The following is a 22485-nucleotide window of genomic DNA, read 5'->3' as shown; positions in this document are numbered from 1 at the left end:
GGTTGGAAGTCAAATTTCTCCTCTTTACCATTGATATGGAGTCAGATTTCTCCCACCCCAACATCGATGTGCGCATCTGCTGTATTGAGGAATGGCCATCCTAGAATGAGGGTGGTTTCCTTCTGATTATCCATATCAAGTACCACAAAGTCAACTAGGACAAAACAATTCTGCACCCTCAGTGGAACATCCTTAGCAATTCCCTCTGGATGTCGTAGCGAGGAGTCAACCAACTGCAACTGCATATGTGTTGGAGTTAACACTGAGTAGTTGAGCTGATCAAAGACTGTCTTAGGCATCACACTGACACTGGCATCCAGATCACATAAGGCTTTGTCGAAGCTCTGTGCCCCTATCGAACATCTGATAGTGGGGCACCCTGTATCCTTTTTCTTCTCGGGCAATTGTTGAAGTATAGCTGCACTGCATGCCTCAGTAAGCTTGATTACTTCAGTAATTGGCAATGACCGCTTGTTGTTGATTATGTCCTTGAGGTAGCGAGTGTAGGTTGGGACCTCCATCGCATCCATCAAAGGCACATTGATGTTCACTTGCTGGATCATTTCAACAAAGCAGTTGAACTGCTCATATGTAGTTGTTTTTTTTGTCCTCATAGGGAACAACAATACTTGGGTATCATAGATTTCGTGTGGAGTTATTTTCCCTTCATGAACCTTCTCGGGTTCATCCTCTCGAGATGGTTCTTCTGCCACCGGGCTTGCCTTCTTCCTGTCGTCATGGTTAGGAGAAGGCGGATCTTGAGTGGTTTTACCTCCTCTTGTTATTATCGCCTTAATGTTCTCCATAGCAGGGGGCATGGCGGCAGCCACTTGAGTGAGTTGAGTCTCAATCATCTTGGCAGTGGAGAAGCCGTCCATCTTAGCATGGATGGTCTCCATGGATTTGTCATTAACGGCCAACTTCTTCATATGTCCCGTCGGCTAAAGTAGTCGTATCTATTTGAAATGCAGATGCATGAGTTGTACCTAACTATAGCCTAGAACCAGATTTGATTAAAAACTTAGTTCTAGTTGATTTTAGTTTGAGAACAAACATGCAAGACTCTATTTATGACCATGCGGAGATTACTTTCAATTTATGCACAGAACTACTAGAACATTTATATTTCAGTTAGCTCAAGTTTTAAACTTAGAACAGAAAACACAGAAACCGAGCATGCATGTGAGATTAAGGTACATATTCCAAACCAAGGATTTCAAAACATGCTAGTTGACATTTTTAGGATTTTTCTGTGGTTTACTGAGTATTTTGCAAGTTCACAGTTTAAGATTCACAAAGTCAGGTTCAGGTTCTCAAACAGGCTCTAGAAAACTTCTACTTTAGACCCTAACAAGATTTGAATTCTAGCAAAAGGTCCTTGACTGGGTCTGGGACAAAAGAACAAAGAAGACATGGCTGAGTTCTAGAGGGCAGAGGAGCTTCATGGATTCAAGGCTCACCTACACAAGGACTTGAGGTGAAGGAAGATAATCAGAGGTGGCCGGTCGGCGTGAGGATGAGCACGGTAGTGAGTCGGCTCGGCTCGATGGCGCTCCGGCGTAGGGGAAAGATCAAGCTTAGACTCGACGGTTTTGGAGAAAGGTGAGGAAGGTCTGGGACTACTAATTTTAGGCAATGTGGGGCGGAGAGAGTGGATTCCTTAGCAAGCTCGAGCTTGCCGCGTCATTGGCGGCGGATAGAGGAGGAAGAATGGCTCGGCAAAGGAGATCAGCTGGGGTTTATAACAGGCACGAGTGCGAGGGCAGCGAGCATGCAGACAAACACTAGTTGCCTAAGCTCTGAAAATTGGTGGAGAGGGCGAGAGTTGGCAATGGTGACTCAGCTAGGCTGCCAGCGTCGTGGCGCTTGCGTAGGAACGCTCGGCTGCATGGCATGTTCAAGTCAGACCGAGATATGTAATAGATTTATACTATGGTTACCGATATCTGCTTGATGTATACTCTGAGTTATCGGATTTATATTTCATGATCTGGTTACATTATCATTCAATGCTTGCATTGTATAATCGCCCTGTGCTTGCAATGGTTAACATATTGGCTTTAGAACTCTGGCAACTGCTCCAGTATTTGTATGTTTGCTCTAGTGTGATGTCTGTCCATCCGGAGGGTGGGGGCTCCGTGCGGGACACTAGAGTATAGCTTCCTAATGTAGATGTGGTGTCTAGACTAGTTAAGTGTTGTTGGATGTCGCCCTTTCACACGATTGGGAGGTGGTGATAGCCCTGTCCGTGCCCAGTAATCCTCCACGTTCGGATTGGGAGGTAGGAGGTGCATAAAGCCGCATGGTTGGCCGGGCTTCTCCCGTCAGCTATAGGGCGGTCTCCCTATTGTACCAGTTTAATCATCTATTGATCTAACCATATAAGATAGCATAGATATAGCTAGCCTAGGGCCTTTGACTCGAGCTCTGACTTCTGGCTATAGAATATATTCTTTTATTGTTGAGGGTAGTTTGTGTGCGTGTCACACTACCTCCTACTAGTTATGTATTTTACCCCTATTTATGCAATTGAATATACAATCTAGATCGGTTCATTAACTAGCCTATGTACTTCCATTCGCTGCATTCTGTGCGGAAATATAAATGACACTCCGATATACTCCCGGGTAAAATGCTGTAGCAGTATTCTATGCACTTGCGGATTTATTCGTGGTTCATGAAATACTGTTGATGACTCTTAAGTATCAAATTTAGGTCGTCTACTCCTGCACAAATACATAGAATGTGAGCATCAACCTAGTGGTAGGGGTTTATTACTAACTATTTCTACAAGTGTTGGTAAATATTTGTATGCAGATGAAAAAAGAGTGAAAACACACTTCATTAGCAGGGAAACACACTCCACACATCAAGGCAAAAGGCGCAACCAATCAGAGCATGAGAATCAGGCTCAAATGTATCAAAACAGGCCCAAGTACCAAAGTAAACCAGTTTAGGACAGGACCTTACACAGGTGTTTAAGACAAGAGACACCAGGACAACCCAAGGACCAGAGTTGGGCCGGTTGGAGCCTCGGGCCAACCGGCCGACTACCATGGTCGGCCGACCAAGCCCATGGGCCCCACCGCCTCAATTTTGATGCGTGGCAGCTCCTCACTATCTCGCAAGGTCGGTTCCAAGAGGCATATATAGCTGCATTCCTTGGCCGAGGAGAGGGTGGCTCCCTCCTATATATATAATGGGAGGGGCTCCAATTCAACACATCCACCAAGTGTGAGCTTCACACCTTTTCTTGCTTTAGAGTTGTCTTAGAATAGGGAGAGGGTAGAGGTACTCAGGAGGGGCGCCGATCTTCGGCGTTCTTCTCCATTTTGTACCTCTATGAGAGTGAGAGAGTAGTTCGAAAGAAGTGCCAGGATGTCGGCACTCTGCCCCAGCTTGTACCTCTACGGATGCTGCTACATTCTTTGAGTTTTAGTAAGTATTCATAATTCCTATCTCTAGTATTTTACTTGGTATAGTAGATGCTAGTATTGCTTGTAGTTGAGCGAGATCAGTTCTCTTACTCGCGGGTTTGTCGCTCCGTATTTATACGGAGTGCCAGGATGTCAAACATAGTTAGACTGCATTAGTAATCAGTAGCATAGACGTGGTGTCTAGGCTAAGGGTTATCCTTCGTTTGCCTTATATCCCACAGTTTGTTAGAGGTAGGCCGTAGGTGGTGACAGCCTTATTGGTCCTTCGTAATCCTCCACGTTCGGATATAGCGTAGAGCTATTGGCCGGAGTCGACTGGCAGATCAGTTGTAAGCCGGTGCCCGAAGTGAGTATTGTGCCCAAGAGATCGACCTTTAACTCAGCAGTAGCACTATCTTAAGAATTCTCTCTACCCTTCTACCTATCTTGGTGTGTCCTTGGACCGATTAGAATAGAAGAGAGTGCACACACATTCCCTGTGTATTCGATAACCCTTGGAATACTCTGAGGTGAAAGCTACAATTGTATCCATGTGCTTGCGGAGTTATTTGTGATGCTAAAATACCCAATAAATACCTGCCACCCCCTTGGCGTCTGCGGGCTTCATCGCTGGTCAATCAGTGGTGATGTTGGTTGGCGCCAACAAGCATTTTTGGCGCCGTTGCCAGCTAGGTATAAATTGAAGATACATAGGCAAAATTTATAAACAAAATTGAAATTGGTATTCACTTGCTAAACAGGCTAACTTGGCTTTGTTTTGTCTTTCGTTGATATGAAAATAGGGTAGTGTATGACCGGTTTCGACTTGCCGCAAAATTTCATGCATAGTCCAGAGTCACTTTTGATAAGAGCTCATCCTCGTGTCGTGCCTCCTCAGATCTAACTCTCGGTAGCCGAACCAGTCATTCAAGCTCCGTCAGCTTCTCAAGCTATGGCCTAGATGACACTCCATGATTACTCTGCTCCTTCTGCTAACCAGATTCCCGCCGAGGTTAACACTAGGGGAGAAAATTTTGAGATCAAGATGGGTCTTGTCACGATGGTGCAGGACAACCCTTTCTGTGGCAAGACTAATGAGGATGCCAGTGCTCATCTCCAGCAGTTCTTGGAGCTCTGCAGTACTTTTGTTATCAAGGGTGTATCTCAGGATGCGATCTGGCTCCGTTTGTTTCAGTTCTCTCTTCTGGGGAGAGCGAAGCAGTGGTTCTATGCTAACAAGATCATTGTGGACACCTGGGACAAATGTGCCAAGGCATTCCTCGCGAAGTTCTTTCTAACAGGAAAAACCAATGCTCTTCATGGAAGGATTTCGAGTTTCCAGCAGGCATCTAATGAGTTAATTCTTGAGTCTTGGGAGAGTCTTCAGGAGTACATCCTTGCATGTCTACATCATGAGATGGATAATTGGCTCATTCTTCAGAACTTGTACAATGAGTTGATTCAAACATCCCGTGATCATTTGGATGCCGCTGCGGGTGGAGCTTTCTTCTCGCTGGCCATTGAACAAGCAATAGCTTTAATCAAGAAGAAGGTGTCCAACCAAGGTTGGAGCGATGATCGTCTCCAACCACGTCAGCGAGGCATGCACTCCGTCAAGGAGGCCGACATGCTCACTATGAAAATTGATCTCCTCCTCAAGAAGTTTGACGTGTAGACACTTCAAGCCTTAGAAGCTCGCATGACGTGCGAGGTCCGCGGAAATCGACTCACACCCTATAATTCTACTAAGACTCATACCTTGTAATCGACTAGTGATCTGCCCCCTAGAGTATATAAAGGAAGGTAGGGTTACATATATCGGCAGAACAACCTCAACGCTAAATAGGCGAATCATCAACCTCATGGGATACAAACCACCAAACATGATGTAAGATATTATGTTATTCAGTGTCTGAACCTATCTAAATCTTGTGTTGTGTGCACCATTGAGTTCCTAATCTTGGTGACAGCCTGCCAACAAATTACTACCTCGGGTTTCCCTCGGTAGCTTGATGGTATCCGACAAACAATTCCTGAGTGACATTGATGATGTATTTCTAGAATCCCTTGTGATATCCTTGAAATCCCAGGGGATATTTTTTTTCACAAATATGGTGATATATTTAATGGCAAATCTCACTAGATTCTTCCGGAATTCAAATGGGAATCCAAGGAGGATAGCTATAGCTTAATGATAGGCCAACTTAAAAATGGAAGATTTTGATGTGGAGGATCCCATGGCGGATTCACATGCAATGGCCAACAGTGAAGTCATAAACAATTCAATACCACACATACACGTGTCAGAGCCTAGAGATATGATATCTCATTTTGATCTGCAAGGAGAATTGAATTAAATGACCATATCAGATTTTGGATTCGCATTTAGTTTGAAGCACATATAGAAAATCTTTTAGATACGGTGATGCAAGATTCTGCCCTTGGCTTCGCCTATAAAATGGCATGTTGTGCAGAACTCAAATAGGCAGCGGAGTAGCAAGAAATAGAGACGGAGTAGCAAGAAAAAGAGACTTGCATCATCTCAAGTAAAGGTTGGTCCAGACTTCTCTCTCTATGTGCATCTAACATGTTTAATTTTTTTTGTTGTAGAATATGTTTCAGGAACTTACAGTTCATATAAGTCATAGCTACTGCAGCATTATTAATCCATATCTATTATTCATCTAACCTACATTTCTTTGTTGTAATCAACTAGAAAATATTATGATTTGCTTCATCTTGAGATGCTGCAAGGCGATGAAGAATCTTTGTTTTGGTTGCAGCAGTTTCTTCATGGCATCCAAGAAGCAAGGGTCTGCTACAAGGGCACTACTCGTGGAGGATATCAAAGTTGACTGTGTAATTCTCTTGCGTATGTTGCGCAAACTTAACTGCGAAGCTACTGTTGCTCATAATGGCAAAGAAGCTGTTGACCTTTTCCTTGAAGGGAAAACATTTGACATTGTTTTCTTTGATAAGGATATGCCATTGATGACTGGTCCTGAGGTACTTAAATTTCTTAGTTGATTTAAATTTATTTACCACTCTACTAGTTTAATCTTATAAGCAATAAAATTTACACTTTATTGAGGATTAATTCCTGGTGATTTTCTAGGCTGTGACCAAGATTCGTTCCATGGGAGCTACTGATGTGAAGATGGTTGGAGTCTCAGCAGATTACGGTGGCATGGAGGCATTCATGCGTGCTGGTGCTGATATGTTTGTCCCCAAACCCATGAAGCTTGAGACCCTCGATTCTATGCTCCAGGAGGTCATTGGCAAGAAGAACACGAGTGGCTAGCTTGTAGCATCGACAGATGAAGTGCAACTCATAATATATATGCAGTTTTCCTTATGTGCTTATGTGGGGTCATAGTCGTATAACTAGATCTAAGGAGTTGCACTTATATACGCTTTGTTAGGGGCGAGAACCCAAGTTATATTTTTTCCAATATAAATTTGGATATTTTCAATGATAATTTATGTTTGGGTCAATCTGATATAATTTATCTTTCTCGCATATACTCAAATTCAAAGAATCATGCTAAACAACAGTATTTTATTCTTCAATTCATTATGCCTCTAGTATATAATGCATCAATAACAATTTGCATACACCCATCCATGCCTCAAAGGATCACATCAAAGCTTCTAAGATTCTCTACAAGATTCTCCAGAAGTCCATCTCATTAGATCACATTTTGAGTTCCGGATAAATGCCCATAGTCTGACACTATGGTCACCTTTTGTCTGCCATTGTATTTTGATGATAGCGTTTTATTTGGGACTTCGATTTGGATGATCTTAGACTCTATGAAAAGCTTGTGAGATTCTCTGGAAGATTCTCTCAAAATATAACCCATTTGATCAATCAAAATATTCATAGGACACTTCCAATTCATTCCCAGCTTTGGTGGTTTTCTTTGTGTTGCATCTTTGAAACATATAAAATCCTACAAATATTTGTTCTTGACACACATGTTAGTGCCATTAATTATGTTGTCACTCGATCACCAAAATCACAATAATGGTCTAATTGGACCTTTTTTCTTACACAATGCAAGGTTGTAATTGTTAGACCTGGGGCCACGGGATAGCCTACATGGCACAGATCTAAATGATAAAAGGGATGGGGCATGTCCCATACCCTCTTGTCATGTAAGTACTCATATTAGAGTAGGACAAGTCGGTACATAAGAAAACTACTCATATTAGACTAAGTTTACATGTAACACTATCCCCAAGACTATAAGGACGGGCAGTGACCCCCTCAAAATTATCTATAACCTCAGGCAATACAAACCACCAAATAGGATGTAGGATATTACGCAACTTGCAGCCCAAACCTGTCCAAACCTTATGTTGCTTGCACCATCCTATTTTGATCTTGATGACTCCCTGCCTAGCTACAATCTAGTACCTTAGGGTGTTCCTATATAGGTTTGGCGGTAAAAACCGATAGCTGGCATGCTAAGTAGGGGACCTCATCGACCATCCACCGGTGAACTTGATGGCAGCATTCAACATCCCCATGGTGCTCAAAGAGGGTACAACTTTTGTCTTCAGCTCTTGGGTTTGTGTCACTAATGGATAGGACAGTTTCAGCAACCACCTAGCCAACCCCAGTGAGCCGGAGAGACTAGCACCAAGCTCCGGCCGCGTTATCGATGACTTAATTAATAATCTCAGCAAAATCAAAATTTCCAATCTCATCGGAAATCACAAAAGCAACTATACATGGTGAGTTCAAACTCAACTTCTCGTTTGGACAACGCAACAATGCTAACGTCCATCGGGAGGCAATTCAATCTAAGTCTATTTCCAACCTGAGATGGATTTGGGAAAAACTAATTCAACTTGCTTGGCGCCAACAAGATAGAAGGCCTCACTGCCAATGATCAACTCGCCGCCCTCTAGTTAGCGCCGACGACCTTATCTCCAGGATAGACTGAGTCAATCATTCCATCACTGCGTGCATTGAGCTTGCGGAGGCTGCTCTCCAATGCCCAAGCCATTTGGTCCCCCAGGCTTAGAATCACCTTAGGTCTCCACACCGTCCCCTCATCGGCTCTGGCAACATCATATCCAGAATAAATTGAGTCAGTCGTTCCATCGTTGAGTGCCTCGAGCTCTCGGAGGCCGCTCTCCAACATCCAAACTGCTCGATCCCCCGTACAACATAGCACCATTACCACCTTGCCGACCCCGAGGAGTCAGAAGCACTTGCAGCAGCTTCATCAACAATTCAGTGAGGTGTTGCTTCCTGACCTGGTTCGAGAACTCGTGCATTGGTCAGAATCTGACCTGATGTCTACTCATGTTACTCTGGGACTCCTCAGACCGGACCTGACTTAGCTTGAGAATTGGTGTACCTAACTCCCTTTTTGGGTTATGGAACTCCACCACTTCCTATCAGGAGGCTGTGCGCTCCAAGTCCCTCTCTGCATTGGATGAGGACTTGGCTCACCTACTTTGACATGGAAAAGGGGAAGCCACTGCATAATAGGAGGTTCCCGTGTATGATAACTATGTCTCGGACCCAGATGATAGCACCACGCCCTTATCAGGCAGTGACCAGGGCCTGACGATCACATCAACCCCCAGGGCCAGATTGTGTATTCAAAAGGCTCAAAATGCTCCAACTGCATTTGATCATGCCCCCTACTGCCAGCTCCGACAAACTCTCATTCCAAGAAAGCAGGCCTCTTACGCCTTCAGAAGGAGAAGAAAACTCAGCAGCTAAGGACAACTTGCCAGAACGAGAAGTATTCATGGTTCGCATTGCAGAAATCAAGGACACAGAAGCGGAAACTTTAGCACTCATCGATCTAGATGACTACTACATCAATGATGACAAGTACCTCCCCGATGCGCCCAACCAAAGCATGAACGTGGAGGGTGAGAGGAGTCGTTTACCATGAACTACTAGAGGACATCCTCGACACCACAAACACTCTGAAGATGGAAGAGGAATATGATGTCCAGAAGAAATACCACAGGCTTAGGAATGCTAAGTGCGCCAAATGTAGACAAAGCATAGCAGAGGAATAGGAACATGAATATTGGACATGAAGCCCGCAATATCATCATCTCTAGGCAGTAGGAACATGAAGGAGTCAAAGCCTACAACCTTACCAACAATTGTCGCAACCATCAAAGCTACTCGGATTCACTCAGAAACGCAAGTAAGAATCACGGTTAAGGAGCAATCACCATGAGGAAAAAGCCACTTAGTTCATAGGAGCACTTCCAAAAGATCGTCTGCAAATATTGCCCCTGGCATCCAACTGCCAAGCACTCTGCATTTGTTGACATTTTGTACCCTCACGAATAGAATTCGCACACACATGGACATCATCGTAGCTTTCACTCAGGAGTATTTCAGGGTATCATTTCCATTGAGGAATGTGAGTATATTTTCTATGTTTTTATTCCATCGAAGGACACCACATAACCCAAGAAAAAAGGGATAGAGAGGATTTCTAAGGCCAAGAATCATAGGTAAGGGAGAGCAAACTAGTTGTTTACTTCGAGCTACTGGCTTCCCCTGGATAAGACCAGCGGGCTCTGGTAAAATAGCTACTGCAATAATACGTATACATGGAGGGTTTCGCTGGCACAAAATAGGTCTGTCACCACCTGCAGGCTACCTCTACAAATCGCGGGGCTATACCGCAACCAAAGGTGGAGTCTAGTCTAGACATCACATCTACACCATCTTCTACTAACTTTAGAGTTGTATAGAACATCTATCCCTATCAAGAGTCTTACTCTAGAGGCATCCACTAAACTAGCGAATGATGGTCCCATAAACAACCAGGGGACTAGCACTACTTAAATAATAAACTAAAGCACAAAGAAGATCATGAATACTTACTATGATCATAAGCACCCGTCGAGGTACAAGCTGGAGGAGCGTGCTGGTAGCACAAACCCGGCCCCTCGCCGACTATCCCTCACTCTCTCCCTATTTTCCTAGCACTAGCTAGCCAGCACTAAGCCTATAGTCAAGGCAAACTCAGAATTCCAAAGTGAGTGAAGAGTTGAAGATCATGTGTCCTCATTTGCACCCTCTCCTCTACTATTTATAGGAGGGGTATAGGGGTGTTTCGCCAGTGAGAAGACCTAGGGCACCCGGAACCACCTTCTACAACCAATAAGGGAGCATCATGTGGAAGCTAGAGGCGAGAGGGCCCATTAGCAATTGGCTGACCAAGGTGCTTGGCCGACCGCCACATGGCGCCAACCGACTTCAGGCTTCTCTGGGTGACTGTTAAGCGGGCCCTCATGCCGGTTGTCCATGCTCGGGCTGTCCTAAGCCGCTTTAGCTACTATGGTGGGCTCATGGATCTTTGTGCTCACGCCTGATTAGTTGAGAAGGTGTTGCCTTGGATTGATGATGTCTTTATGCTCATGGACGATGTTTCCTTCTCATTCCCAACCATAAGCAACCTACACACAGATATTCCCCAACACTTTTATGCGCTCATGAAGGAGATGATGGCCTGCTCTGATTCATGGGAGGATAACTAGCGTGCTCTGAGCCTAGAGCATGTTTTACGTGCATTTCTGCCCAAATTCCGATATAGCAATATTTTCACGGGGAAACATGGAAATGATCCTTTTTGGATAAAATATGCAGGCATGAGATTTTCATTATCATGATTTTTAGCCTAAATTGACGCTTAAAATAGGTCGTCATCGAGCATCAACAAGCTCCCCACACTTAGTCCTTTGCTCATCCTCGAGTAAAGTCTAGGACTAAGGCGGACCTGACTTCCTTTCGATATGAAACATGCATATAGATTATTCTAAACTTCACCTTTAGCTTTGAATTTTGATGTGTTTACCATAATGGTTTGAGAAGTTGAAGAGTGGAACGGTGCTGACTTTATCTCCTCCACTTTCCTGCTATATGTCTGGGTGCTTTAAAAAGAATTTGAAAAGAGCAACCATATTTTTACTTCTCCATATCTCTCATTTTGCTCAGCGTGTATGTATCTATTGACGCTCACCAACAACCATTTCTAGGCGTCAACTTGATCGGAAAATCATGAGAGTTTGCATTTTTTACACGCATCTTTATTCAAATAAACTCCTAAACCACACTGCACTCTTAGAAAATGCAAGATATGCTTTTGAGCTAATATACAGGTTGCAAGCACACTTTGGTCCGACATAAAATCACAGATAAAATCAAAGAGCAAATTCAGGCTCAAACAGAACAAGTGTAGCCTAAGAACCACGCGTTCAGACCACTCAAGGCAGGCAATGCCCCATGGGGTTCGGACAAGGTGGCCCAGGACAGCCCCCTAGATGAAGCTGGGGGTGGTTGGTGGCCATGGGCTGTCGGCCGACCAGCCCGGTCGGACGACCAGCCCGTGGGCCTCACCGCCTTAGCTCAGCCACATGGAGGCTTGGCATTGGATCACAAGGTCAGTTCACCGAGGCATAGCTGCAGAAGAGGCTCCCCTCGGCCGTGGCTCCCTCCTATAAATATAAGGGAGGGGGTGAAGATTTGGAACACACACACCACACCTTTCACTTACCTCAAGAGCTTTCTTGCTTAGTCTATAGGATTAGTGGAGTTTAGGAGAAGTCTTGGAGTCAACGAGTCCCCGAAGTTTCTCGAGAGTTCTTGTATGGGCTCATCTCTAGTTCTCTCTTGTAATTCTCGGACGTTTGTAATCGAGTTAGACTATGATTACCGATATCTGCTTGAAGTATGTTCTGAGTATTTAGATATATACTTCGTGATTTGGTTGCGTCATCATTCCATGCTTGCATTGCATGACCGCCCTATGCTTGCGATGGTTAACATATTAACCTTAGAACTCTAGCAACTGTTCCAGCATTCGTACGTTTGCTCTAGTGTGATGTCCGTCCATCCGGAGGGTGGGGGCTCCGCGTGGGATGCTAGCATAACGCTTACTAATGTAGACACGGTGTCTATACTACCTAAGTGTTGCTGGATGTTGCTCTTTCCCACAAATTGAGAGGTATCCGGCAGGTGGTGATAGTCCTGTCCGAGGCCTAGTAACCCTCCACGTTCGGATTGGGGGGTAGGAGGCACATAAAGCCGTATAGGTGAACGGGTTTCTCCTGTCAGCTATAGGAGTGGTCTCCTTGTTGTACTAGTTTAATCTTTTGTCGATCTAACCATAAGATAGCATAGATATAGCTAGCCTAGCACATCTGACTCGAGCTCTAACTTTTGCCTTTCTCTCTGCATATAGCATCTTTTATTTATTTATCTCTGAGGGTACACTACAAAAAATCTGTTAATCCATGACGATTAAATTTCGTCATAGATCACTAAAAAACTGTCATAAAACAGCATCTATGACGATCTCAAATTGCGTCATATATTGAGCGTCATAGATCACACCTCGTGACGTTCCTTAAAATTTCGTCATGGATTGCTTGATCCATGACGTTTTGAAACCGTCATACAATGTCCCCGGACCCCCAAAGCCCAACCCAAACCCGTTTTTCATGACGAAAATAAATGTCACAAATAGTATAATTTTCATCACAGATTCAATTGCCATGTCACACATTGATGACATGGAAGATGACGTGGCTGATGATATGGTGATGACATAGATGGCAATGATGACATGGTGACGTGGCTAGTGACGTCAGCCTCACAGCCCATTTTTGAATGGGCCCAATTGAGATGGGCCTGATTTCAACCCAACATTTATTATTAGCTAACCAAATTTAACTTATACACAGCCCATTTACCAAAACAAAAGTTCCTGCCCAAAAGTCACAATAAGCAATTACAGTCCAAATTATAACCTCATATCAATAATATTTCCATCAAGCATCATGACACCAGAATAATGGATCACATACAGTATTTTCCATGAATCAGAACTAGCAATCTAACATTGCAGGACCAAAGACAACAAAATGGACCAGAAAAAAACAAAAGATAGGTTTCACCAAGAGTATGAACCAGCAGCAACCAAGCAAAGAATTCTTTTTCACCACTCAGTTTTGATGACTGTTGTGGCAGCACATTTGGCTACAATGATTTCTTCTCTGTGAGGCTTCTCTTCTATTCTAACCGCCAGTTCTTTAACCCTTTAAATAACCTGCAGAAATTAATGTCAATGCGTAGTTAACTTTTGAGAATTGTAGGGAATCAAAATGAAGGAAACATAATCAAATAAAAATGCAGGACATATGAACTCAAAGAGACAAAGTTGAGATATCAAACAGGCACACACACAGCTGAGACATAGCTGTACATTTATCCACAATTTTGATGGCGTTGAAAAGAATAACTAGAACTACCTTCTATCATATTATTTATCTTACCCATGTTTATGCAATTGCATATCCAATCTATATCAGTTCATTAACTAGCCTATGTACTTTCAATCGCCGACTTCCCTGCGGAAATATAAATGACACCCCGGTATACTCCCAGGTAAAATGCTGCAACGATATTCCGTGCGCTTGCGGATTTATTCGTGGTTCATGTAATACCTGCCACCCCATTGGCATCAGCAGGCGTCATCGTTGTTCGCTCAGTGGTGACATTGGTAGGCGCTAACAGTATCCTTACCAAAGCATTTTTACCTTTATGTGGACTTCTTATTTATACCATTATGTTGTTCTCTGTAGACCACACGTTTAGGGTAGTGAGATCAGATCACCGCATCATATCCTTGTGCCCATTGCCTATTGTCCAATGTTCTTTTGATCATGTGTTTGCTACACATAATCACTTGTACTTTCCCTTTCTCTTTAAATAGTCCTTGCTTAAATTTGTTTGTTAGATTCAAAAGATAGTTTCATAAATTCTAACATGATTGGATGTTCTACCTTTCTGCAGTTCGTGGATTATGACTTGGGTGGGACTCGTTAAAAGAATAAGAAATGCCACTCACTTGATCAGTCTTCGACTTGGCGAATTCATTGTGGACCCATATATCAACTGCCCCAACTGCGAATGTGGCATTGACACTAGTAATGAAAAGTTCATTTTCAGAGGAGTGATTAGTCATTGGTTCACTATCACACCTGCACTTTCATAGCCATATGACTTGCCTAACCTTAGCTCTAACAAAATTTTGCTTCAAACAGAATATAAGTTTCTTTTTGTTTGATTCATTAATATTGACTGGCATGTTTCACATTCTGGACGTGCTTGTTTTTGTTTGATACTTGCAGGGTTCTCTAGTGTGGCCAGCACTTCCTGCTGGTGTCAGATTTGATCCGTTAGATTTAAAACTCCTTAGTTTTCAAAACAAAAAAAAAGATTTAGATCTCCTTCAACATTTGCAAGGAAAATCCAGGTTGCGGAATTGGAATTCACATGCACTTAATGTCAATGATGAATTTATACCTAGTGTAGAAGAGTTGGAGGGAGGAGTGTGCTATACACATCCCAGAAATCTTCCAAGCCTACAGTCCTACTTTTTCTTTGATACCTCACATCTTGATTCACAGGTTTCTTTAGAGTGGCCAACATTTCCTGCTGCTGTCAGATTTAGAACTCCTTCAACATTTACAAGGAAAATCCAGCCTGCCAAATTCTAATTCACGTGCACTTATTGATGAATTTATGTTTTGAAATGGTATTGATGAATTTATACCTACAATAGAAGATATGGAGGGAATGTGCAATACACACACCCCAGAAATCTCCCTGGTACATTATTCTTACTTTCGAATTGATTAGTTAATGCCTTTGTTGAGTAGATTAGCAGTTATCTTAACTTGATGAATCCATGCATTTCTTTTATTCTTGTAGGTGTAAAGATGGATGGTAGCAGCCTCCATTTCTTCCATACAGTATCAAACACATATGGTTGTGGTCACCACAAGCAACACAAGATTAGTAACAGCGATGACGTTTCTGATTAGCACATCAGATGGCACAAGATTGGAAGATCCAAAGTCATATGTGAAGAGAATGGTGTCGAGAAAGGCTGGAAGAAGGGAAGAGGATCCTTTGCAGTACTGCAGAGTGTAGTTGGGTCACTGATGTGTGGCTCCAGCCCAACACGTCAGTGACCACGCACTACTGCTGAGGAGTCCCGTTGGTTCTAAGAGAAGTGGTGGCAATGTTCATGGACATTGTTGGGTAATGCATCAGTATCATCTTGGTTTAGATGAAGACGAAATGGATGGGGAATTTGTGATCTCTAAGTTATTCTACCAATTGCCTTAGAACTTAGAAGAAAAATGGCAAGTCTGAAACTTGTGACCCTCTAATAGAATCTGATGCATCTACTGCAAAAATCGATCCTAGAACACTGAGGTTCGATCTTCCCCAGCCTAGTCACTCAAATAATAGCTCATGTTTAACCCAGCAATATACCCATGTTGTCGTGTATTGCTGTTGATTTGTAGCCTATCAAAAAAAAGGAAGCAAATTCAGATGTGTGTGTAGTGCACTAGTGCTATTAACATTCGAGCCATGGGTGCTTGGAGCACTGTCGAGTCATGAAGCTGAACTCACCAAAGAGGATGCTCAGAGCCAAGAAGCCCAGTGTACGTTTCAGTGGGCTGGAATGGGCTAAGTAGATTACAATTGAGCCCATGTAACGGGCAGCTGCCGATGCAGCTTGTAACGTGCTTAAATGGTTAACCGTGAGAACAGGGGAGAACTCGACTTGGACTTGTTGGCTGTGGCGGCGGCTATCGCCGGCCAGAGAGCCTGCAAGGTTCCTCGTCCTGGTATCAGGCGATAATCTGATATCGTACACCGAATTCGAGTTCCCGTGCGTTACATGTCGTTACCTGTGTGGTTGTGTGTCCGAGCGTGGGCTTCACATTTGTTTGCCCAGCATTGTGTCATTTCCATTCAGGGATGTGAGAAGCCGTGCACAAACACTCAAAGCAGACACACACGGGCCACAGGTCCAGCTAGGAAGATGAACACCAGCGCATGCACGCGGCACGCGTACAGAGCTGCGACCTCTCCCAGCAGCACCACTAGCAGCCTCGAGCCACAGCCCGCCCACAGGACAGGAGCCCCGTGGTCTGAAACTCTCTAAATCTTGAGCTCTGAAGACACGCCCATGGAGCTCGAGTGTACGGTCAGGGAGCGTGGGGCAACGATTGTTGCGTCCCTCCCGCTTGGGGTTCAAAAGTCTCCGCCGTGAGGTCGTCGCCGGGGCCGTGCAGGGATGAAACCGATCAGATTGGGATCAAGAGACGCAATCGTAGTGCCTGCTATCTAATCCGACCTCGTAGCCACCTAGCCCTCCCTCGCGTAGGCACGGCTTCAGTGCCACAGATCCGCCTGAGGAGGCAACAGAGCGTCACGGATCCGGCCAATGGGGCACAGAGCACCCCTTAGAAGCCACTAGAGAAGAATGCCGCCACTAGCGGCACAACGCGCCCGCTTCCTGGCCGAGACACCCCGCTGCCACCCTCCTTGCTGGTGCCGGGCTTCCGGTCCTCAACTCGGGCAGCAGCGAGGAGGAGGCGGAGGATGGAGGGAAACCTAGTGATGAGCCCTTGGCTCTTCAGAATATTGCAGCCAATGTCATTGTTAATAATGGGAAGGACTCAATTATTTCAGACAGCAATAGTCCAACAAATCCTTTGTTAATTAAAATTGGTGAATTATGCTTTGATGTTAAGCATGACGAGGAGGAGAAATTTCTAGCTGCTGTAAGTAGTGTCCAGCCGCACATGTTAATTTTCAAAGGAATTAATCTATGCAAGCAAGAGAAGAAATTCCTACAGATTGGCTCCATGCAAGTCGAGATCAATCATGCAGACACCAGGTTAAGAGGGCTTGACGTGAAGGACCTAGTGGTGCTACTTAATAAATATTTGGTAAAGCTACCCATTTATATTATTGACTTGTATTCTTGCCGGAGTATATTATATTATTTCCATATTAGTTTCCTACGCCCGTACATGGTGTTGATCTAGTATTTTTTTAGTAACATGTCTAGGGAGTCAGGTTATGTGCCTGCGTGTGCACAAGTATTTGCCGAACCAGGCTGTGGCTTGTCGCCCGGTCCAAAGTAGAGTCCATGCCTGCGTGCATATATATCAGGGGCCGTTGCTCCTTGTAAGGGGATTAGTTTTGATCGTGTGTTCTTCCCCTGTTGAGCGTCGCTCCCAAGAGAACATGGCGATACTACCTGCTACTCCTAATTGAAGCCAGACCTTCAAGGGTTTTGGAAGAGCCACCATCAGATCATCTCGGCCTGAGCACGTCTCGGATCCTTGCGTGGATTCTCTTTTTCTGATCGTGTTCTTAGGGCACGGGTGGAAGTTTCTATCTAGGGTTTGGATTGCATCTACTGTGTAAGCCGATCCCTCTATTATTGCTACTATTTGAGTTTTGATTTATCAAACGGGGTCATATTGTCCTTTCTGAATCATATCAACATCTTGTTTGGAACATTGATATTGTCGTGAGATTTATCAACTCTATTGCTGCTGCTGCTATAATTGTTGGGAGAATAAATCAATTTCAGTTGATCACATGGAAGGTTATTGGCTACTAGCTGCATCCTGTACTGACGTGTTGAGGAACAAGAAATAGGATACCAATCTTATCATTCAAGTGTTTCCTGAGTTGTTTTATTTGCTTAAGAAATATCTAGTTTCTTGATTCGAATACCATGAAAGTTTGGGCCAAATATCCGGGCATCGTAGCCATGTCCTTATCATTTGGTATCAGAGCTGAGCCCTTGTTTAAGAGGGTGGAAATGATGAGGACATCCTCCACTATTATCCGCTGGCAAAGACGCAATAAAAAAATAGGCCAGGCCCAGTTGTAGTTGGACGGTGACCGTGTGAGCCTCTGAATAATCCCACCTTACTTAGCTTGGGAGGAGGAAGCCACCTTAAAAGAGAGAGCCACTCTTCCGCTATCAGACTAGTCTTTTAGGAAGATTGGGACTTTCTTCGAGTGGGTGCGCCGGAGTGCGGTGCTAAGATTGCCGAGGCACAACAAGAGGCCCTAGTGGCATTGTAGGTCGGATCGGTGTGTCGTAATTTCGGATGCCAGGAATAAGATCGGTGTGTGGGCTTTTCATCCAACCCCACCTGGGCCAGACTCATCACTTCTTCACCCAGCGGCCCGCATGCAGCCACCTGGCTGTCTCCACCAGGCCGTACTCCATCCTGCCTCTCAACTGCGGGCCCACCCTTGCGCCAGCCCAACCCTCATTACCGCAGATCCGCCTGAGATGGCAACAGATCCGCTCCTCAGTACCGCAGATTTCTCCAAGAAGGCAACAGATCCGCTCCTAGGATTGCAAAATCTATATGGTTGCATTCTGTAATGTGAGACTATTTTTTAGTTGGTTTCTATAACTAATATGAGATCAAACGGCTCTGGCTCAAATGGTGGCTTCTCATCTAAGGTATGTAAAGTTAGCTTAGTTGTTGAGCTGGCTAGAATAAAGGTCTCAAGAACATATTGAGCTAGAAAAGAATATCAGTGGAAGTCGAAGTCGGAGAATAAAACGAAATTAAGTCCCCATTGAGATGTTGTGGGGAATTTTCTCGATCGGTTCATGTGAGTCTGAACAGGCAAAAATCGTTGCATTCCAAGCTTGCATTGTGGCACAACCATGGCTATAGTCTGAACAGGCATGACCCTGCTCCCTGGTTTCGAATAATGTAGCTTGCAATGGAATAAGAAAAATGTGGAGGACTCATTATTGGCACACCGCATCCGAATTCTAAGCTAGTGGAGCATCCTAAGCTGTTCTTTCCTAAACGCGACTGAAATGTGCCCCAAAAATGAACGGTGACATTTTTCTTTCTATATATAACCTTGCCCGAGGAATGCAAAGCACCAGTAGCAAGGTTTAACGTTACAAGGGGTAGTCTAGCTAAATGGCGCAGGCGGCAGCGGCAGCGAACACCGGCGTGCAGCCCGCGGACGAGGAGATGCGCTGGCTGTGCCGGGTGCGGGAGACCCTTGAGCAGGCGTCGCCCGAGGAGCTCGGCGCGGCGGCCAGGGTGTTCGACGTCCCGCGCACCCTGCGCGACACCAAGCCCGAGGCGTACGCGCCGCAGCACTTCGCGCTGGGGCCCTACCACCACCAGGCCCGCCCCGAGCTCAAGGACATGGAGCGCTACAAGCTCGCGGCGGCCAAGCGCGCGGAGCGGCTCTTCGCCGGCGGCCGCAAGGTCGGGCACCTCGTGCAGCGCCTCATGGGCCTCCAGGCCGAGATGCGGCGGCCGTACCACCGGGTACTCGATCTCGGCGACGAGACCCTGGCGTGGCTGATGGCCATCGACACCTGCTTCCTGCTCGACTTCCTCGAGAGCTACCACCGCGACGAGGCCCCGGACATGGTGTCCTCGGCGGCCAACTGGATCCACGCCACGGTGCGCGACGCCATGATGATCGAGAACCAGCTCCCGCTCCGACTCTTTGCCGAGGCCCTTGAGCTCCGCCATGAGGCCACCGAGCAGGCCGCCGCCGCCCGTGCCATGCTGTCCCTGTGCTCCATCTTCGACCGGTTTGTCAAGAACGTGTCCCCCATCAAGATGCGTGCCGAGGTGACCATCGCCAACGACGTCACCGCGGAAGCCCACCTACTGGAGCTCCTCTACCACTTCCTCGTCCCGCCCGACGCCGTCTTCGACGAGAACGGCCACGGAGGCAGTAAGGATCCAGCGGTCCAGGCCCAGGACCGCTCCCTCGACGACCTCGAGGAGCAGCTCCTGGACGTGGTTCCAGAGCTTGCCGGCGTGCAGCTGCCTCAACGTGACGAGAACGCGGTGAAGAAGACGTTCTTGCAGGTGTCTCGGAGCCTCAACTTGGGGAGCCTTGTCTCCCGGCCCATGGGCTCCTTAACGAAGCTCTACGGGAAGATGACGCGCAGGCTGCCAGCGCTCCCAGGGGTGGTGTCCGTCGTTCGGAAGCTGGCGGCATCCGTGGACGTGGAGGCAGTTCTCAGCGGCATGAACATGGACGGCGTCGCCAGCAGCGCGCCGCTTGCCAAGGAGATCAAGATCCCGTCGGTGGCGCAGCTGGCCAAGTGTGGCGTCCGGTTCGCGCCGACGCCGGAGGGCATCCACGGCATCGCCTTCGACGCCGCAACGGCCACGCTGCGCCTCCCCGTGATCACGCTGGACGGCAACACGGAGGTGGTCCTGCGCAACCTGGTGGCCTACGAGACCGTGGCCGTGCGCGGGCCGTTGGTGCTCTCGCGCTACACGGAGATGATGAACGGCATCATCGACACGACCAGGGACGTGAGGATCCTCCGGCAGAGCGGCGTGCTGGTGAACCGCATGAAGAGCAACCGGGAGGCGGCGGCCATGTGGAATGGGATGTGCCGCGCGGCGCGGGTGAGCAGGGTGTCGCGGCTGGACGGCGTGATACGGGCGGTGAACGCGCACCGGGACCGGACGGCGGCGGTGAGGGTGCAGAAGATGCTCAAGAGGTACGTGTTCGGATCGTGGAAGATTCTGACGCTGCTCGCCTCCGTCGGGCTGCTGGTCATGACGGCGCTCGAGGCCTTCTGCTCGGCCTACCCATGCCATGACTCCTGGTTCGGCAACGTCCTGCAGCTCGGCAGCCCTGACCCCTGACGAGCACACTAGCTGCGCTGCTCCTCAATTCAACCGAACCCAGATCACAACACAAATGCTTTACATATATATGCAGCCACCTAAAAAATTACTTATAGTGTTTATTATTTATAATCCTAAGATTGCAGTAATAATGTTGTAACTTCCACAATACCGCACATTAACAATAAAGAAATATTAAGAAATAAATGAGATGTAAGGACACAAGCTATATTGTAGCAAGTCATGTAAACATGTACGAACCTACCACAACGGCACAACATCAGCATATTTGTAATTTCATTACTTTTTGGTATAATCTTCAAATAAATAGTGTTTGTCAAAGTCGCATATTGGAGATAGCGCGTGATAATACGCAAATGCCATTCTATATGGACCACAATATATATGAAGAAATACACATGTGTTCAGTTGGGTGTTTAGTTGTTGTTTACTCCAACAAATGATAGGAATACGAAAGTGATTGAACATTTTTCTGTAACAGAATGTTCAGAGCAAATCACTCCCTAGAGAAAATTAGTATACAAGAAGCCTATCAATGGTGTGAGCCGATATCATTCTAAAATTATAGATGCAACACATAGTTACTAATTGACCAGCATCCAACAATCACAAAATCTAGGGCTTATTTTATGCTCACCCCGCCTCTCCTTTGTTTGCACTGCATTCATATTGAAAAGAAGGGAGCATCCATACATCACATTGAACTAGATACAGGTTTTGACCATGCATACACATGATGTGCTTTAAACACACACGTGTGCCCCCTCTATGCCGCAAAAAGCATTTGACTTGGTGTGCAAATGGCATTGCTAGCTAGAAAACTTGACACTAGTACGGGTCAGAAACCCCGTTTAGTACCAGTTTTTCAACTGGTGCCATCTGGTCGGTACTAAATGCATTTGCATTTAATACAGATTGGGCTGACCGGTACTAAATAGTGAATTTATGATACACTCTCATTTTCAATTTAGGGACCTAAATAAAATTTGCTAGATTTTTGTAGGCTAGATAAAGTTTGATTTAAGTTATCTTGAATTGAGCATTTATCATGAATATAAAGTAATTACATAGCTATAAAAATAAATATAAGGTTACAAATGTTTTACCATCTAGGCAGATTGCATTATTTTATTGTTTGAGGTTCAGTTTGAATTTGAATTCTTTAAGTTTGAATTCAAATTGAATGTGCTTGCTTTTCTTTTTCCAAAAAGACTTTATTTTTTTTCTTCCTTCTCCCTTTTCCTTTTCCCTTTTCCCCACTCCCTTCCTAGCCTGCCCAGTTCCTCTCTTTCTTTCCCTTCCTCTTTTCCTCCCTATTTGTCCCATTCCTGGCTCAACTCCCTCTCCCTGCCTGCCCCGCCTCCTCTCCCTATCCAGTGCCGACTCAAACCGATGTTGGTAGGACTTCAACTTCATTTGGCAGTTAAGTAATGAGATTGCATTATGAAAAATCTCTAAAGACTTGTGGCATGCTGTGCTAGTTGGAATGGTAAAATCCATAGGCCATAGCCAAATTCATGTG

At 45.5% G+C, this 22485-nt stretch overlaps 3 protein-coding genes and 1 non-coding gene across 4 annotated transcripts; 2 read left to right on the top strand and 2 right to left on the bottom strand.

Moving 5' to 3' along the window:
- Window positions 1-41: 41 nt before the first annotated feature.
- LOC120639966 lies at window positions 42-899 on the bottom strand. The gene is made up of 2 exons (XM_039915874.1): window positions 675-899; window positions 42-554 (listed from the first exon to the last, which is right to left on the bottom strand). Exons 1-2 carry the CDS (start codon window positions 897-899, stop codon window positions 42-44), a joined length of 738 nt encoding a protein of 245 aa, XP_039771808.1.
- Window positions 900-4729: 3830 nt separating this feature from the next.
- On the bottom strand, window positions 4730-4835 carry LOC120643300. Its single transcript, XR_005662980.1, has one exon. It is a non-coding gene; the product is annotated as a small nucleolar RNA R71 (small nucleolar RNA).
- A 1374-nt stretch (window positions 4836-6209) lies between these two features.
- On the top strand, window positions 6210-6786 carry LOC120642924 (two-component response regulator ORR42-like). Its single transcript, XM_039919499.1, has 2 exons — window positions 6210-6422; window positions 6532-6786. Exons 1-2 carry the CDS (start codon window positions 6210-6212, stop codon window positions 6715-6717), a joined length of 399 nt encoding a protein of 132 aa, XP_039775433.1. The 3' UTR covers window positions 6718-6786.
- Window positions 6787-19201: 12415 nt separating this feature from the next.
- On the top strand, window positions 19202-21370 carry LOC120640179 (putative UPF0481 protein At3g02645). The gene has a single exon (XM_039916043.1). The coding sequence runs from the start codon at window positions 19251-19253 to the stop codon at window positions 20958-20960; it is 1710 nt and encodes a 569-aa protein (XP_039771977.1). The 5' UTR covers window positions 19202-19250; the 3' UTR covers window positions 20961-21370.
- Window positions 21371-22485: the final 1115 nt, after the last annotated feature.

The sequence above is a fragment of the Panicum virgatum genome, chromosome 7K, assembly GCF_016808335.1.
Source record: "Panicum virgatum strain AP13 chromosome 7K, P.virgatum_v5, whole genome shotgun sequence".
NCBI lineage: Eukaryota > Viridiplantae > Streptophyta > Magnoliopsida > Poales > Poaceae > Panicum > Panicum virgatum.
The sequence above is the reverse complement of the archived record's forward strand: the minus strand, read 5'-3'. Positions and strand labels throughout refer to the sequence as shown.

Coding starts and splice junctions, on each gene's coding strand:
- LOC120639966 (XM_039915874.1), bottom strand. CDS start 899: ATGGAGACCATCCATGCTAAGATGGACGGCTTCTCCACTGCCAAGATG. Junction 555..674: donor GAGAGGATGAACCCGAGAAG/GTTCATGAAGGG, acceptor GAAATGATCCAG/CAAGTGAACATCAATGTGCC.
- LOC120642924 (XM_039919499.1), top strand. CDS start 6,210: ATGGCATCCAAGAAGCAAGGGTCTGCTACAAGGGCACTACTCGTGGAG. Junction 6,423..6,531: donor CATTGATGACTGGTCCTGAG/GTACTTAAATTT, acceptor GTGATTTTCTAG/GCTGTGACCAAGATTCGTTC.
- LOC120640179 (XM_039916043.1), top strand. CDS start 19,251: ATGGCGCAGGCGGCAGCGGCAGCGAACACCGGCGTGCAGCCCGCGGAC.